Below are 17,228 nucleotides of genomic sequence, written 5' to 3'. Positions count from 1 at the left end.
TTCTTAAGTCTGTGTTTTCTGGAATGTTTCGGCAATGCGACTAGCCTTATTCCACCGGCAAGGTGTCGTCCGATCTGGCAAACGAGACGCACGAAGCGTTTCGTTTCTCTCATGTGCTATCATGGGTCTAGTGCACGTTTGCTCAATCACAGCCCCAGTCGTGACTTACTTCACGCTTTGTAGCATCGCCATACAAGCCCTTATTTGATTAAACACATGTGAAAACGTTTTCACCGGGGGAATTATTAATAAAGGAAATATACGTCCGATGTGTTTGTGTGTCTGCGGTACTTGATCAGCTAAGCAGTTACACAGGAAGAAAACAGTGGATGTCGCTAGGTCTTCCATGACTTGGTGAGCTCGTTTACGGACAAATCGTTTTTGGTGGCTATGCCGGCTTACCCTCATACTCTAGGAGCGCCTCAGAAAAGACACTACCGAAATTGTGAATCATCTACGTAGTTTTTCTGTCTTACCGTGGGCGGTTACGTGCGTCAAAGGGCATCAGACTCTAGCGCGATCATCGAGCACCCAACGCGGTTTGGTTAAAGTGAGAACGGGTGTTTGCTTTGGTTTGGTTTCCCGTTATTTCACTTCAGTGACTGTGGTTTTTTCTACAATCAGTAGCGGTGTCCGTCGTTTTGCGAGGAACCCTTGTCAGGATTTCCGTGGGTACAAACTAACGCTACATGCTTTCATGCTAACTGCTCACTTTGCATGAGGGAGGGAAGGATGGTGCTTCCCAATTGAAACACTATGCCAGTGTGCGTGCCTTTGGAACCGCGTGTCCGACATGACCGGTTATTTCACTGGGTTCTATAATTGTGCGCCATGTATGTTTGCTTAAGATATGAAAACAAAAACTGTAATCCGAGTTTTCACCTTTTATCCATGGGCTTCCTTATTCGTTCGTGCAGGTAGTACCGGCTCTTAGTATGTGACGCAAATTACCGGCGGCGTGGCGCATGTTCATTTTTGCTCCTGTGCCCCAGCTGTGCGGTGTGAGACGAACATGATCGAGTAGCCGAGAACAGAAGTCTACTTTCCCGCCAGATTGTCACAGGAATCCTCGTTGTCGTAGAGACACGTCTATTGGTAATAGCCGGAGCGAGCGAACGGGCTAGTCCGTTGTGTTCCCTGAGGGTTCGGAAAATTCCTCGAAAACTCGCCAAGAAGTAAAAACAATTACAGAACGCTTCAAGAACGAGCATGCTCGAGTGACCAATTTGTGTGTCGACCAGCACGAGTATACCAGAAATGCCATGCGGTACGGGGAGAAAGCGAACCACTTTCACCGCTAGTTCGGGCTTATATCCTACTGTCTACGGATGATCTGTAGTCCGTCCTCCCAGCATCAGTTTTGACCATCTTTACGAAACATGCAAGACAGGCGGACTGCGACATGGCTTTCCCAGTTCTCTGGAACAACGTCTTGCAGTACACCAACCGGCGATTCAGCAGTACAGCTTCCGCTTCACTCTGTCTGGGAAGGGACAACCGTCTCTTAATCTTGTCCCTTCTCAAGATGAGACTTTCTATCTGAAACACAGATCCTATTAGCTTCTGTTCTGCGCTCGTCGTGTGGCAAGGTGTACCAGCTAGAATGAGGGTACTGCATGGTTTTTCGAATGCATTGCTGCTTCGGTACGCCAACAACATCCTGGCTGTGAGCATAACGGTGGTTCTTCAGCAGCGTTCCAAAAAGAACCAGTGAATAGGTCGGAGCCCGGTACTCCTGGATGGTGAGACGGTTGAATCGGGCTGGTCCCTAATCGTTTACCACGAGTTCCCTCCAACATGCATATATACATGTACATACATACATACCTACATACATACATACATACATACATTTCCCCCCGCTCTTTCTCAAACGTTTCCTTTGGCCGAGCTTGCACATATACAAAGTATAACATCCAGGCGGCGATGGAATCAGCATGTTCACTTTTGGTGAAGGGGAGGGTAGAAATAGCCGAACCGTTCGGCGCTTCGCCGGGGCAGCTGGGCTAAAGACGGGCGAAGAACGGGAGAGACGCCATCATCTGCTGTCGATTAGGCAACCTGCGAATTTGTATGCAAACGTTCACATGCTTGCGACCTCAAATTTTGAAAAACTTTTTTTTTCGGTACATCGACTGTTTCTTGGAAAACCAGAACTCGTGGCGTCGTTTTGCACCGCATACGTCAACCTTCACAAAACTGTCACACAAAGTTAAAAACGCGTCTGAACGACTGGTGCATTTTTTTCGTTTTTTAGCCCCACCGACGCACATCGACACACTGTATTTGTTCCCTACCCACTGCTGCGCAAATATCGAATAGGTTTGTTGTTACGTTTCGTATAATCTAATTCCGACAAGTGGACTGACAACCTAGCTGTGTCGACTCTCTCCTCTCGGATTCTATTCCGATCCTGGCAAGTCAACGCAGACCCACCAACGAGCGTCAACCGTATACAGTTTTCCCCGACGATTGACAATGGCAAAGTCACAAGAATACCGAGTGCATTTGACGATTTAAATTGTCGAGCTAATCACGAGCCGTACCCTCTAGGGTTTTTGCTCCCTTCAGCAGTAGCCGCCGCTTTCCTATAGGCGTGGAGTTTGTCGAGCAGAACCTGATCGAGGACAGCCAAATCATGATCCACTTTTACAGAGCACTGCGACACCGTTCGTGTAGTCATATGCAATGTGCAGTGATATAGACGTTTGTACATATTTCAGCTATACGTGGTTGGTTGTTATTCAGGTATTTGCAAAGCAGTGGGGGCGACTCGTATAGACCGTGAAAATCAACATCCGTTAGCGGCCAAATGTAAATTTCGCATCCGCCGAAAAACCACTACGTCATGACGGGAGATTATCTGTGGTCAAGGAGGCGTCAGTATCATCGCCTACTGTCACGGAACACTGCCGACAAGAGAAGCATTCTCCTCTACATTCGCGACTACGAAGCAGGAGACTCTAAGCTGTCGAATCGGTGAGTTGAACAGCGGTTTCTATTTGAGGAAGATGGGCTTCTTCAGCTATACTGGATACGACTCAGAAATATGTGCTCTGCTCGCACATGCACTTTTTGCGCAGCGAGCTCAGCACAGCATGTTGCCTTTTTCTGAGGGTCGAAGTCATTGTAGTGCCTCCTGCCTTTCCTTACATGTGGGGACATCTTTGTGTCCAGATACTCTTTTTGACTGAACTTCCCCCCGCTAAGTTTCTGCGCACTGCATTTTGAGTCTCCTACGTCAGTTCCAAGAATGACTACTTTGCTTCTTGCATTCGGTCCGTTACTGATACCGACGTTCCAGCACCAGCCCGTCTTTTTGTGTGCTCTCCAACACTGGTGAAGTGCCGACACAGATGCCTAGTATGCCTTAGATTACCTGAAGTGTCTCCTCGCGTCGAAAATCTGGCGAGAGCTCCAGCAGTGTGTTTTCGCCTATGCAGCTGCTCGAGTTCAGCAAATGGTTCACACACGGAGCAGAGCCGCCTGTTCCGCGTTCACATGACCGACGCTCTCCTGCGCACTGTTGTAGAACCCCAAGACGACAGAAAGCATCAACAGCGGAGCGCATCGCCGAGTACGCCGAGCTTTCTGGAAAGGCCTGAAGTTGGAGACAGACAGCGCAGACGAGGGTAAGCGAAAAGGCAAATAGTTCTGAAAAGCACTTGAGGCAACTCAGCTTTATCCGTTGCCCACCCGCCCATCGCTGAAGTGATGTTTGTTAATCATTTGACCCCAGGCGGTGCATAAAACAGGATGCATACAATCGAACTGACGGGCACATTTCATCCACACGATGAGGCACTGACTACGCCTGTGTTCGCTTACAAGGTAGTGCTCTTTGTAGAGACCGTCAGCCAGCCAGTGGGCCCGCGCAACCAGCTGAGCCTTACTCATGCGTGTCCTCGTTCGCGAACATTGCATCGAGGTAGCGAACGGCTCGTTGTTGACTGGCAAACGCAGGAAGAAAGCAAGCGAGAACAGACATATACCGAGATTTTGAGGAAGGGCCAAGGACAGAAGACGCAATCCTTTACAAACGCGCAGAGGCCGGTACAAAAGGCGACGAACCCGATGCTTCAAAGGGATTCTCTCTTATCAACCTCCCATGGATTTTAGTTTAGCAGAGCAACTGGCTGGCGCTCGAGTGTGCAGCTGCCACACCACACTACACAGAGGCCGTCGGTGGTGTGTGCATGCGCTTTACACTGCCGCCACCAAACCAGTAGTTTCCCGTGAAATATTGTAACATCTAGTAACGCTGCCGAGAACAAAGCGGGTCTCTGCTATCGGTGCTCGGATATGCGAATGCGCCGCTTCAAGAGTCTGAGGTCGCCACGAAGGGATGAGTGGACAGGCAATGACATTTTCACGGGGCAGACGAAAAACGATTTATTTGTTCCCCAACCCTGTCTGCGGTGTAGAGAGAGAACAGCCGTGGTGTCACCCACGGAGGACCGTAGACTGAGCGAACAGTATTACGGTAGACGGAACTCAAGAAGAAGCGCATGTGGCAAAACCTGTTGAGTGCAACGCGATCTACAAGCATCCGCATCTGTAGGAGACACCTGAGTGATAGAAATGGTGGTGTGTTCATTTCACCAGCAACTAGATTACGGCGCCAATCAACCTCTGCTCTTATACGTGTGCAGATACATCTATAAACACTTACAACGTGGTGTACATTGTGAGTTCACAGATTGCCAGTAACATTGTTTTCGACTCAGAACACTCTTACAAGACGCAGCAGAGTGCGAGAAACAACTGGGGGAAAAGTGGCGGCGACCTAGAGTGCGCTACTAACATGACAAAGCAGTACCAAAGGGAGAGATATATCTCATGGTTGACTCAAAGCCGCTACCTCTGTACCAAGTTCTAGTGGACAATCCTCTGGAGGACACCTCCATTACTTTGAATTAGAGCAAACGCCTTTTGTCACTAAAATCAGTTCATCTCTCCCACCTGCTGCACTGTCCTCCCCCATCTCGTCCACCATGTCTGCAGGCGTTGTCGGCTTTTGAAGAGCAAAAAGGCTCATGCCGCATGCCCAGTAGCTATCGACAAATGGCCAGACGAAATATGTGAAGAGTGTAACACTGGACTCCGCTGACGGATGGAAGACGTATCGTCGATCCCCTCTGCCCTCTTTCTCGCTGGGGGAGGCCGAAGGCGACGGAAGACGCCGTAAAATGCGTCGTGATACCATGAGGTCAACGATCTGCGCAGAATGTCATCGTACAACGGGCACAGACACAGGCGACTGTCCTGGCGCAAAAGCCCTCACCGGTTTATAGCCTACACAAAGCGCTGTCGTGGCGCTAGTCTCTTGGGGTGGCCCCCAGATTTCATCTGTATCTGGATGGAACGGATCGCGTAAGTGTATCGGCCGGCGATCACAGTTTCGTGTCGTGTGTTTGCTCGTGTAGCCACGAAACACTATGGAGTGTGACACAGTACAAGAATCGTCGCTGCTGGCGGCACCGTGGTTCTCTCCTCATGACAGCATTAGTTTCTGCGACAAGTTTCCTCGTCTGTGAAAACAAAAAGTCCATACGTAGCATAAAATGTTCTAGAGCAACCGAGCAATATAATCAGAGGCATTGGCCGCCCCCGGCAAACAACTGATAGAAGAATTGACTGTGTCTTGCCCATTTTCTCGGACTGTGTGTGACGGTTGCGCTCGGCGACGAGGCCTCGGCCACAAACCTAGATACATGGACTGGCGTTTCGGCTGTGGCTGCTCACCTTGATAATCTCGACGTCTCTTAACTGATTCTTCAACGCGAAATGATCCTTAAGCAGTTCCGTGAGAAACACTGCCTTTTCAGTAAGCGCCATGCTGTCTGCGCCTTCTTCCCACGCGATCTCACGCCCAAATGCAAAGAGAGCAGCACATACAATGGCCTCGAGAATAAACAAATGGCAGCATTTGTTTCTGTAGTAGGCAAGGACTAGACGAGGCGCATCGGCACCCAGAGGCCCTACAACGGTCCCTCCTACGGTCGTCGGCCGTGACATTGGTAGCGTGCTGATCGAGGAGGGCGCAGCGACTCCGTTGGCGCCGGCCGCGCTCGGAGCGACACTTTGAATGACAGACCAGCCGCCCCCGCTGCTTGCAACAACTCCCCGAAGGTACGTCTGCAGCGTTGCTTGGACAATGAGACGCACGTCAAACATCAGACCACCGACACCTGGGGAGAGAAGTCCACCGCGAAGAAGCACCTGGTCCCGCAGCCACTGGACCTGGTCCTCCTGACGAGCATCCATCGGAGGAGAGACGACACCCATGAGGAACAGCAGAAGAAAGAGAAGCATATATATAAACATCACTCACACTTCATCTTTTTAGCCCACACGCTCGCCTCAGGTCGTCGTTCAAACACGCCAGCCTCCTAAACAAATATACAAGTATGTGTATGTCTATCCGCTCCTATATGTGCTCTTTCGTACAAGTTAATGAGTCGTCATTATAACGTATATCCGTTTACACGTTTCGCATGTAAAATGCGTAGTTTCGCGCATGTGCAGGTATTCAGGCTCTGTTGTGCTGGTGTCTAATAAACATATGTGGCTCAATATCTCTGCGTCTGCAACCGCTCCAGAAATACATCACGTGCAAGTTCGAACGAGACGAACCAGGTCCTCCTCGCGGATGCCGTTGCGATGCATGCAAAGGATAGTGGCAACCAGAGAGGTCGGAGATATGATAAGGTTGGAAGCCAGGGTGCCCATTAGGTGGTCCGCGAAGTCGGCAGTCAACTGTGAGCGCATCACATGCCATAGCGATTGCCCAACAGTAGGCGATTAGACGAAGCACGACCGTAGGATGGACTCGGGTTACTTAGGTGTCAGATCTCGTCCAGCAAGCGCAGGATTCTGTTGCCTTAATGTCCACGAACCAATATCCAAGACAACAGGAATGCTAGGTTTCCGCTGAACGCTCTGTCGACGACAGAGAGGAACTGTAGACTTTCACTCCATCAAAGGGACCAGGCCAGCAGGAGGAGCCCACTACTTACGCTTTTCGCCATTATGCTACTGTGAGCCGAGTCCCGTTGTAGTAGTGAGATTGGTGCTCTATGAGAGGAAACGCGATGAATGACATCTGAAGCAACTTCACTACTTGTGGATCACTCTCTGTCCCCAGGGCTGCAGCTGTTCTGACCTTTTCACGGAGTTCATTGGGAACCCTTCTATAGTGGCGGGCTTGCCCCGCCATAGCCTCGCTGTCTTCTTCACTTTGCGGTTGATTCTTCTTCCTTTTCAGCCACTCGGTAGAAGACTTCATGTGCTCTTGCTCTTCTTGTTGTCGCTGTCGGAACTCCGCTGGTTGGCCAACTTTATCTTTCTTCTCCTGATTACCAGATGCAGGTTTTTCGCTTTCGGCTTCAACGGTGGCGCTCCTCTGCGGTTCAGCAGCGTCAGCTGTCCTGCATCCAAGTGCCCAGTCTCCTTCAGGTGCAGGCCCAGCCTCGAGAGTAGGAAAGTATGCTCGATTCGGCGAGGTACCAGGGACGTGGTTGCGCAGGAATGTCTGTTTTTTAAAATGGATATGCGGCAAGACAACAGGAAGGTGCTCACTGTTCGGTCTAGAGCAGGTATATATATATATATATATATATAGCGAGAGAGAGAGACAGACAGAGAGAGGGGGAGAGAGGGGGGGCGAGAGAGAGAGAGACAGAGAGAGGGGGGGCGAGAGAGAGAGAGAGACAGAGAGAGGGGGGGGCGAGAGAGAGAGAGAGACAGAGAGAGGGGGAGACGGAGCAAAAAAGCGACAGGTCTACAATAGATCAACCTGGCAAATTGCAGTAGGACGACAAATCTGCAGGTTTCCGCCTATGATGGATTTTTGTTGCCGTGTATATGGAGAACTCGGGTCTAATGTGCTGTACTATATTGGTTTATCAGCGTTGGGAAGGCGACTCGGCTGCAGGCATACACGGATTTTGCCTGACTTCGGGAACATGGTAAAAAATGGGCTTTTTCTGGAGAAACCGAAACGCGGACACTGACCTTAAAAGTAATGGGTTCGCCGATCTTAATGTACGCAGAGCCTAGGGGCTTGGAACCTACACCGAACCGCTGTTGAAGGCCATTGCTATCTGCGCCTTGGACTTTACAGTCCTGGCCGTAACATGACATGCAACGAATGACATTGAGGACCCGGCGTAAGTCTTCTTTCTTTCTCTGTCCGCCTAACAGCTCTTGAGGGAAGGACTCAGCTTCCAAAACCTTGTCGTACGAAAGTGTGACTGGAACAAAAGTGACGTTTGGCTGCTCACAGTCGAAGTACAAGTCCAGCACCGTGCGCAGGATACCGTGCTGTGGGCTCGATAGCAAACCTGTGCGTAAAGGGAAAGTAGAGCCTAACGGAAGGAAGCTGTCTCTCCGACACGTCATCGGCTGGACCAGGGAGTGTGACGTCTCTCCAGGGGAAAACCGAAATGAACGTCTTCTTATTCGTGAGGATCGTTTTGGCCGCAAGATGTGTCAAGCCACTAGCGAGCCGTTGTGTCGAGAAAACGTTCTTGATGCCAGTTTGTGAGAACATCACTTGCAGAGCCTTGCACACGTTACTTGCATTCTTAAGAGCACAGCCTAGTTCGGGATTATGTAGGGTTGTGGAAAAAGATCCTGCGTTTTCATATCTGTTCATTCTGCATTTTCTGCGGTGCCTCTGTCGCGTGTCGGGGGAATGGTGTGACGAGTCCCAGACACGACGGAACGGCTCAGTACTAAACCGGACGGAACTAGTCTCTAAGCCCTAAGTGTGCGCAAATACTATCATGTGATTGTAACCTCGAATGCATTTATCCCATTAACTCCTACTGCTAGAGTTCACTCCCATTTCCCGCGACCGTTTCGAGAGTGGCTGGATTAACAGAACCCGATATTTACAGCTTCCCTCTGACATTTGTAGCATGAAGCTGTATATGGAGTTGTTCATATGTCTAACTGCGGAGCCATTGACAGACGATGGGTAGATACGCAGCTCACCTGTTTTGCTCCGTCCGCCCTCTATGAAGAATTCGAGGTACCCGTGACGCTTAGCAATGGCCTGAATGTACTGGTGAACCACTGTGCAGTAAAGTCGGGGCGACGGTCCGTTTGCTTTGCCTCTTGAGAGGCTGGATGATTTTCTGAGGAAGAAGGTTCCGGAGTTACGAAGGAGCCGATTCACGACAGCAATCTGCGCCAACCCTTCGTCTGCCGCCACGAAAGGCAGAGGCATACCGTTTCCGAGACACATGTAAAATAGAAGAAGGGAATCCTGAACACCAATGACGGGAGAGGCACTAACATCTTGTCCGTGTATATTATTAAGCATGCATGGGTATTTGTTTGCTGATTTCTGCTTACGAATGGATCGGTAGTGTCTGCAGATGTGCGCTTGCACAGATATTGCTGGGGGAGATGAATGCATACTATCCAAATCGCGTTGCTTCTATCGTGCATCATTGACGTAGCTGTGAAGAACTTCTTGATTTTCTCCGCGAATCCTCAGATACCTAACACACGCTTTATGGCGAATCGTACACTTCAACACGGGTGGACTTTTACGGCCTTCTCCAACACCTATGTTACTGACCATGTAAGACCTGTGTGTTGGTAGGAGGATAACGGGGCCGTGGCATTCTTGCACGGTTTTTCTCAGACGCTCGATCTCCGTGCTTTCAACAACAACGCGGTCGAAAAGTCGCTGAAAGGCAGTATGGAGGATCCCTCCGAGGACATAAACCGCGGGAGTTCTGATCGTCCCCGCAATAGTATCATACAGCTCCTGGGCATCTGCCCGGACTTCCGCTTCGATCTCTGGCTGCGTTGTGCCTATATCCAGAAGTAAAGGGAATGGCAATAAGAGCGGATTTCTTCATCCCAAAACGGTGGTAGACACGCCCTTATATGTCCAGCGTTGCTTGCCATTTCGATTTGCCACGTCGTTCGAATGTTTCTATGTATGCCTGGGTGATGCGTGTGACTGCCCGTTGGCGTTCAAATTGATACGCGACACTAGAGAGTATACGGATTTCATGGACTATAAGATTGATATGGCACTGCTATCGTTTTATGTGCGCTGAGGCTACGTTGTTGTCCAGGTGAAGTAGGACAAGTAGTTTGTAGCTACGTAAATCATTATATATACAACCACCAGAGTTTTTTCCACCAACATTTGTCAGACAGTGAAAGTTCCGACGACAGCTTACTTTCGATACGTACACCTCTGTGTTTTTGATTCGTTGGTGTATTGAGAACGCGGGGCGTTTGAAAAAAGATATTGCCACGCAGACGCACGAAAAACGCCGGGTAATTTTGCGGGGGAAAACACCAGTGGTGGCATCTCTCGTATGTGAAGATACACGCACCTCCCTCTTGCAGTGTGCTTGGAAATTCGTTTTGTTCCCAACTTGTGTCCTAGGTCTTTTCTAACCAAAACGTTTACTTCACTTCCTTTGAACTTACCTGCAGGTTTGCCATTCTTGCGTCGTCTCTTGCCTTGCTTGCTAATCTGTATAGCGTCTTTTCGAATCACAGAAGCCAGAGCTTTGCTCCCTAAGACAGCATTCTCTATCGACCACGGAGAGGGGCAGCGCGGAAGTGGTCCAGTGTTCTTCAAGAACGTAAATGTGTCGGGGCACGGTATGAGGCGAGCAAGGAATGGAGGCGGATTATACGGCTCGTTTAGGACGTGTTTGTACAACAGGTTCACATAAACCTGTGGCGCAGGCGGGGGCTCACAGGCTGCAACCAAAAGAGGCAGAAAAGCAAGAATGATGCAGCAGCCTGTGGTTTTTACGTTCACCATAAGCCGCATATCTGCGGATATAGGGCCTCTGCACGGTTTTGCGGTACTAAATCACGTAGCTGTACGAACTGTTTACATGAACATTACATTCATGTACACATAAATATACACATACGCGCTTATTTATTTGTTTATTTCGATTCTTCCATTGCCCAAAGAGATGCTCCAGCATGTAATCCTTATCGTCCAACTCTGGCGACAAACGCATCTCCTAGCTCACAGCTATGCTGGAATATAAAAGCCGCAGATGCGTGTTTATGCCTTATGTATGGGCCAAATCGTCAGCGAATACGTGTTCGCCTCGATACATATATTTTCATTGTATAGGTAAGTACATACACGGTCGAGGAAAAGGGTTGTTCTCTTGGTCTTTTCATCTCCGTAGATATACATGCATCCGTGTATAACGCCATATATACTAATGGAGGCACGAGTTCTTTTACGACAGGGCTCGTAAAACTTCAGCTGTTGGAGGAACCGTGAAAAGTATGTGGCGTACGGGTGAGGGGATTCCATATTGCGAAGCCATGCTAATCTACGGGCCCTTCATATTTGTTGTTTTGCCGTCGAAATATACAGGCAGTTCGAATACAGCTGTAGCTGTACCCTTCTTCTTAGTGTGGTCAACCACTTGCCTGACTGTTCTTTGAGTAGCCACCGGGCAATCCCATAGAAGAAATAATGTGTCCAGCTCCGCCAATCGAGGTCTTCAGTTTTTAAAAGAAATACGTCGCGTTCCTCAGGTGCGAGCAGGTGTTGTAGCTTGCGCATGTTATTCTGCTCGAACACCCACTCATGATATGAGAAAGGATGGAACGCTTCCGCGGCCTTCTCCACCTTCTTGATCCCAGAGTGATACATAATCGCGTTTCGCTTCAGGGAGGAAGATGCAGGAAGCAAGTACCTCGTGACTGTCGCCGTCAATGCAGCGGGAAGCCGTTGCAGAAAGAAAAACCTTCTGTACACAAGGAACATCGACAAATGCCCTTTGTCCATATCCAGAATTCGCCAATTGTTTCGATTGTCCCTGTCAACTACTTAAACAGGCACTTGCATATGAATACTCGCATACGCTTTGCGTATGCAGATACACATGACGTCAAGATGACAAGAATGTGTATGCAGTTACAAGCATCAGTGTATTCGTGTAGGGGCCCCAGCGACGCTGGTGTGCTCTCTTCCCACGAGCAGGCAAAATGGCCAGACGGTGTGTGTGGTGTGTTTTGAAAATGTCAGACAAGGCTGTCTCTGGGACACATATGGCGGCAGTTTCAGCCGGTAAACAAAGTCTATGCAGGATAAAACTTTCCCCTGCGAGCTGGTACTTACTGCGAGTACACGCTCACGTGTATTATTGTGAAACTGGCGTTTCCGGAGGGCGCGAGTGCAATGCATTTACCCGAATATAACTGCTATCCATAGTTGGAAATGGGGATGCTTCAGAAGCTTACAAAGGGGATCGCAGTGTTGTGAAAATAGGAGGGAGGGTTATAACGCTGATGGCAGGTGAATCGACTATTTGTCCTCCAAGCTTTGATAGCAGGAAACATTGCGGGCCACCGGCACTCGACCGACGAAACAGTTCGACATTCACGGTAAGCGAACAACACGTACGAGTGTTCCTTCCTAACTCAACGAATTCAAGACACCAAACTAGAAGACGTAAACTCGCTCGCTCCTATCAGTACAAATATGCTTTTCCTGCAAACCGAATTCATGTAACTGCAGACCTGGGGCAAGCAGTCCGTGTACACAAGCGTGCGTGGCGTTGATGCGCATCAGTGTCTATATACAAGGTGTTATATGCTATGTATCTGCGCACAAACACACCTAAATAATGGACCTGTTTTCACTGTCAAAAAACCACCACAATACCGGCCACATACATGGGATTAACGAGTGCTATCTGTCCCCATGCTACAGATTTGATTTCGAAGCTATTGCCGATACGACGGCACCTACACAAATTGGATTATGAACTCTAGTGTTCCTCCGCGTAACCACCTGTGTTCAGAAAATTAATTCTATTGCAGTTAAGTTACATAGTGAGGCACAAGCCATCTCTCTGGCGGCGATTGTGTTGCCCTTCTTATCGTGGTTTCCTACCGCCTAAAGTCGTCGAAATCGCCTTCAAAATATGGCGTTTGTAGGTCTCGTGTGATTCTGTTGAAGAAGGGATTCATCATGTTGTACTCTCGTCCATAGTACAGAATATCCCCCCATCTGACAGGGTTTGTATCACTTGTGCAACAGTGAATCACGTAAACTCCAGGCACACCCGGTGGTGTCTGAGATACCGCGTCACCTCCAGTTCCCCTTCCAGAATTGTTCGCGTCAGCTGCTACAGGGGAAGGGAGTCCGGAAGGCGCAGGCGATACAGTTTTTGGGAGTGTTATTGCATGGGGGAGATACTGAGGCATTACACACTGCGCTGCAGCTAGTGATGCCGCTGCTGCTGGGTGTCTTGCCGCTCTCATAGCTGCGGGATTCGAGTAGGCGTGCGCCGCAGCCACTGCTGCGCCAGAAACAATAAGAGCATCTGCCACAACATCGACAGGGACGTTGTCGCCGATGATATTCGGATTAGCGGGGAGGCATTTGAGAACTCCCAGAGCGCCTACACACACAGACAACCACGCAGGTGCAACACCAGTCGAAGGAGACAGCAGACAGACAGTCACCCTTTTCCCAACAGGATCCATAGGTCGCCCTCCGCATCGCACAACCAATAGTTCTCCTCTTTTTTCTCGAGGAGCTACATGAGAGACGCTGACTTCGTAACTTTCTGGATAACGTCGGTTCCCAGGAGAGACAACACGAGGGAGATTAAACCTATATCCCGACCTTCTAGCGTGGATTCAATACTATTATAGACTCTTCCGCTCAGTTACAGTACAGCTTCATTGTTGCCGATGGAACTATGGCCCGGACAATCGAGGGGGGAATGGATGGCACTTTTTAAAATGCATTATCTCCCCCCGTGATATAATGTAGACCACGACAGTCGCTTTCGTCCTTTCTCTCTTCTTCTCCGCTCGCGTCCCCGTTCCCCTCTTCTTCGTCTCCTTCTCACAGCTGCTACCAACCGTTGTTTGCTAGGACAGCTAGGTAGACATCCAACCAGCTCTTTATGAAGATATATATATATATATATATATATATATATGCACATGCTATTGCACCTGTGTCTACGCATTGGATATATATTGTTGTGCGCATGTAGCACTTCTGTAGATGTCTGTTTTGTAAAGCAAGTTTGCTGTGATCGGGGCAAGTGTAGTGATGAACTGGGGTACAACACATCCATTCCTTTCGTTCGAAGCGCCGACGGAAATTTTACAAGTACTGTGTGGATACTTACAGAGAAGAAACATGCCACCGGTAGCATTGAGGTTGTCGATCCATCCTCGTCGAGGATGCTTGTAGGACGCGCCGACGATCGACGGACGTAGCATGCAAAGTGGAAATTTAACTTCGCTTCGCTCCGGCTGCAGCAAGGCCTTCTCCCAGTCTCTAATGAGAAGAGCCTCGGAAAGTCTTTTTGTAAAAGTATAAGTGTTGGGAAATCGTCCAAGGAGCTGCTTCTCGAGGTTCGCCACGTCCAAGTGAGTGTACTGCAGACGAAAGAAAACAGGCAGATGCAGGTTTTCATCCGTTTCGACCAGAAGCTGAAATCGATAAGGACGTATCTTTCTCTTGCATCCATGAAAGCAATAGTGCACGACATACGAACCATCATATGTGCACTGAAGTCCCTGTGGTCACCCAGGGAACAAGCGAGGAGCAATACCCCCGTTACTGACAACTAGATCAACAAAGCGATCTGCCGTCAACAAGAAATTCTGACATTCTCTCCCTGTAGGCTGTGAATGATAACTGCTGCTACGCATTTGAAATGGTATCTCCGGACTGATGTTTGCTCAGCGGTAGCCGGTTCTCACTCTTGCCTCGTTGTCGCGAAGCTCAATCATTTTGTGTACAGCAGTTAGTAATTCTTCGGTATCCCACGGGAGAGGAAGAACATCTTCTTTCACGCGGCCTTCATGGTCGGAGTTAACATAACACGTAGATGTGTGGACAAAGACCTGGAGAAACGGGCATCCTTTGGCGAAATCCAAGATGCGCATTGTTCCTTCCACATTACTGCGGTAGTTATCTTTGAGAGGAGAATTGAAATGGACGCTCGCTGCGAGATGAATAACAACTGTCACCTCTTCTTGAAGCTTTCGTATGACGTGTTTATGCTGAATACCGAAATCTGGCTTCAGCAAATCGCCAGGCACTGCGACTACCCGTTTGCTAATCCATTCATTCCATCCGCCTTCATCCTGATGTGCACTGCGCATTTCATCAAACGCTGGGCTACTGAACACGTCGACAAGCAGCCGTTCCTGGGCACTACGGCCTGTCGACGGCCGCAGGAGTACGTAAAGCTTCTTCACAGAGCACGACTTCAGCAGCTGCGCGAGCAAAACCTTGCCTACAAATCCGCTGGCGCCTGTCACCAACAGCGTCTGGTGAGGGTAAAAAGCCTGGAGCATGCTGGTGTGCCCCATGTTGACGAATCCAAGGTACACGGTAGCAAGGCGTCCGCAAAAGTGTTGTTCGCGACGACAGAAAGTGTCAGACAACGGGTGGTTCCTCCCTTCTTTTGGCTATGGGCCTCCACCACAGAAAAGAAATAAAAAAAGTTCCTCAAGTTCCGGGGAGATACGAATACGTACGTAGGCGAAACGATAGACCACAATATCTTGGAGCGAAAAAACGGGCTTCTTCAGAGAGCCAAAAACTGCGTGGGTTCCCGCCCGGGTTTATGTTTTCTGCCACGTTTCGCCGCGAGGTTACAGCAGCAGGGAATATTTCTGCTGGAAAAAGTTAGGCACACGAACAAAGGTCGGCGAATGGAGAGAGCTATGGTTAGCAGAAAGGCAAGAGCACTAAGGACCCTAAATCAACTAAGCTCTTTTGATTAGACCCCCGCATGTTGGGTTCGGCTCATTGGAACGTCAAAATGTTCGGGCAACCAGAACAGGAGCTGTCGTCCCAGACAAGGAGGATGTCTTCCCACGGGCATGCAAGAGCTCATGTACAAGAGGGTTTGTTTTTTCAGGTGCCCTGTCAACGCAAGTCCTGAATTTGGCGATAGAAGCCCCAGACTCATCTCAAAACTCGAATCGGTCAGAATTCGAAGCAGTGGCATATGCGTAATTTCAATCGCATCTTCTTATGAATGTCGTGGAAGCGATAATTCAGCGGTGTACAAATTGAGGCGACTATGGCTGTGACAGTAGATGTGTCAATTGTACGGTATTCACAAAAAGTCGTGTCTGCAGAAACATCTGTTGCGATATAAGCAGGCTGACCTTGTTGTTTCACATTGGGACCGGATCGAGACAGAACATGACACGAGCGCTGATAAGAACACACCCACATACCTGTCAAATTAGTAGAGAAATACACCGACAACGAGGACATGGATCAGTACACCGCTACATGGTAAGAAGCACAGATGCTGACCCCCATGTTGCACCAGATACTTTGATACACACTGAAATCATGGTCTCATGATCTTAGACGCTCCAGCCGCCAACTGTATTCCACCATTTCCAGAGACGGTCGTCCGACATAACGCGGCATGTAACTAAATGGTTGAAACCGTCATAAACTCTCATACGTGTGTGCGTGGATGGCTCCGTTTCCTGTCACTCCTTGTGATCCGTGACCATACGCGAAGAGGGTGTCTTCTGCCAGGCAACGTCAGCACCTGACCACCCGTATGAGAGTAATGTACCCAAGCCATATATTTCGACAGGCAACAGATCCTCAAATGCTGCATTGACATATGATGCCGTCACAATGACAGCAGATATGTGCATCACTGGAAATGAGCCGATGATCTGGAGCACAACTCAGCTTTTTAGAAATGTGAAATGGAAGCGGCTTCTCTGAACTAGGGCACTTCGAACTTGTTTGATGTGATGCTCACAAGCGGATTCTAGTGCTTTCGACTGCTAAACTTTTCTCAGTGGGCGCACATATCCGGTCGGTGGTCCACACATATGTACGACTTGTGACAGCCGTCCGGCGTCCAGATAAAGCGGAATGACAAACTTTAACTATCAAGCTGATTTATAGGCAATCATATGTATGGTCTCTAAGTGCGAAAAAAACAAAGGTCGCTGACAGCTGGTTACATTCACACTCGTCTGCTCAAAGCCTCGCATTGTGGAATCTTCCTATGAGAAGAAGCTTGTCAGAGAAAACCACCAGTGCAGGAACCTCATTGAAGGCTTAAAGCTGCGAGAGGTGGCTCTCAAGTTGGTCAAACAAAGGACGTAGCGAAGAAAAACGAAGCGAAAGCGTGAGAGTGGCAGCCAATCTGGTGGAATGAAGAGCCACGACATCAAGCTGTTCTCCCACA

At 49.2% G+C, this 17,228-nt stretch overlaps 1 protein-coding gene across 1 annotated transcript; it reads right to left on the bottom strand.

Moving 5' to 3' along the window:
- Positions 1 to 3,465: 3,465 nt before the first annotated feature.
- On the bottom strand, positions 3,466 to 15,363 carry NCLIV_021430 (hypothetical protein; the record flags this gene model as incomplete). The annotated part of the gene is made up of 12 exons (XM_003882338.1): positions 3,466 to 3,516; positions 3,829 to 3,950; positions 4,963 to 5,218; positions 5,746 to 6,252; positions 7,166 to 7,354; positions 8,017 to 8,255; positions 9,001 to 9,274; positions 9,593 to 9,831; positions 10,465 to 10,743; positions 13,113 to 13,424; positions 14,169 to 14,421; positions 14,749 to 15,363. The coding sequence occupies 12 exons, from the start codon at positions 15,361 to 15,363 to the stop codon at positions 3,466 to 3,468; spliced, it is 3,336 nt and encodes a 1,111-aa protein (XP_003882387.1).
- Positions 15,364 to 17,228: the final 1,865 nt, after the last annotated feature.

Source organism: Neospora caninum, chromosome VIIa, assembly GCF_000208865.1.
Source record: "Neospora caninum Liverpool complete genome, chromosome VIIa".
NCBI classification, from domain to species: domain Eukaryota; phylum Apicomplexa; class Conoidasida; order Eucoccidiorida; family Sarcocystidae; genus Neospora; species Neospora caninum.
This window is presented reverse-complemented; position numbering and strand designations above follow the sequence as displayed.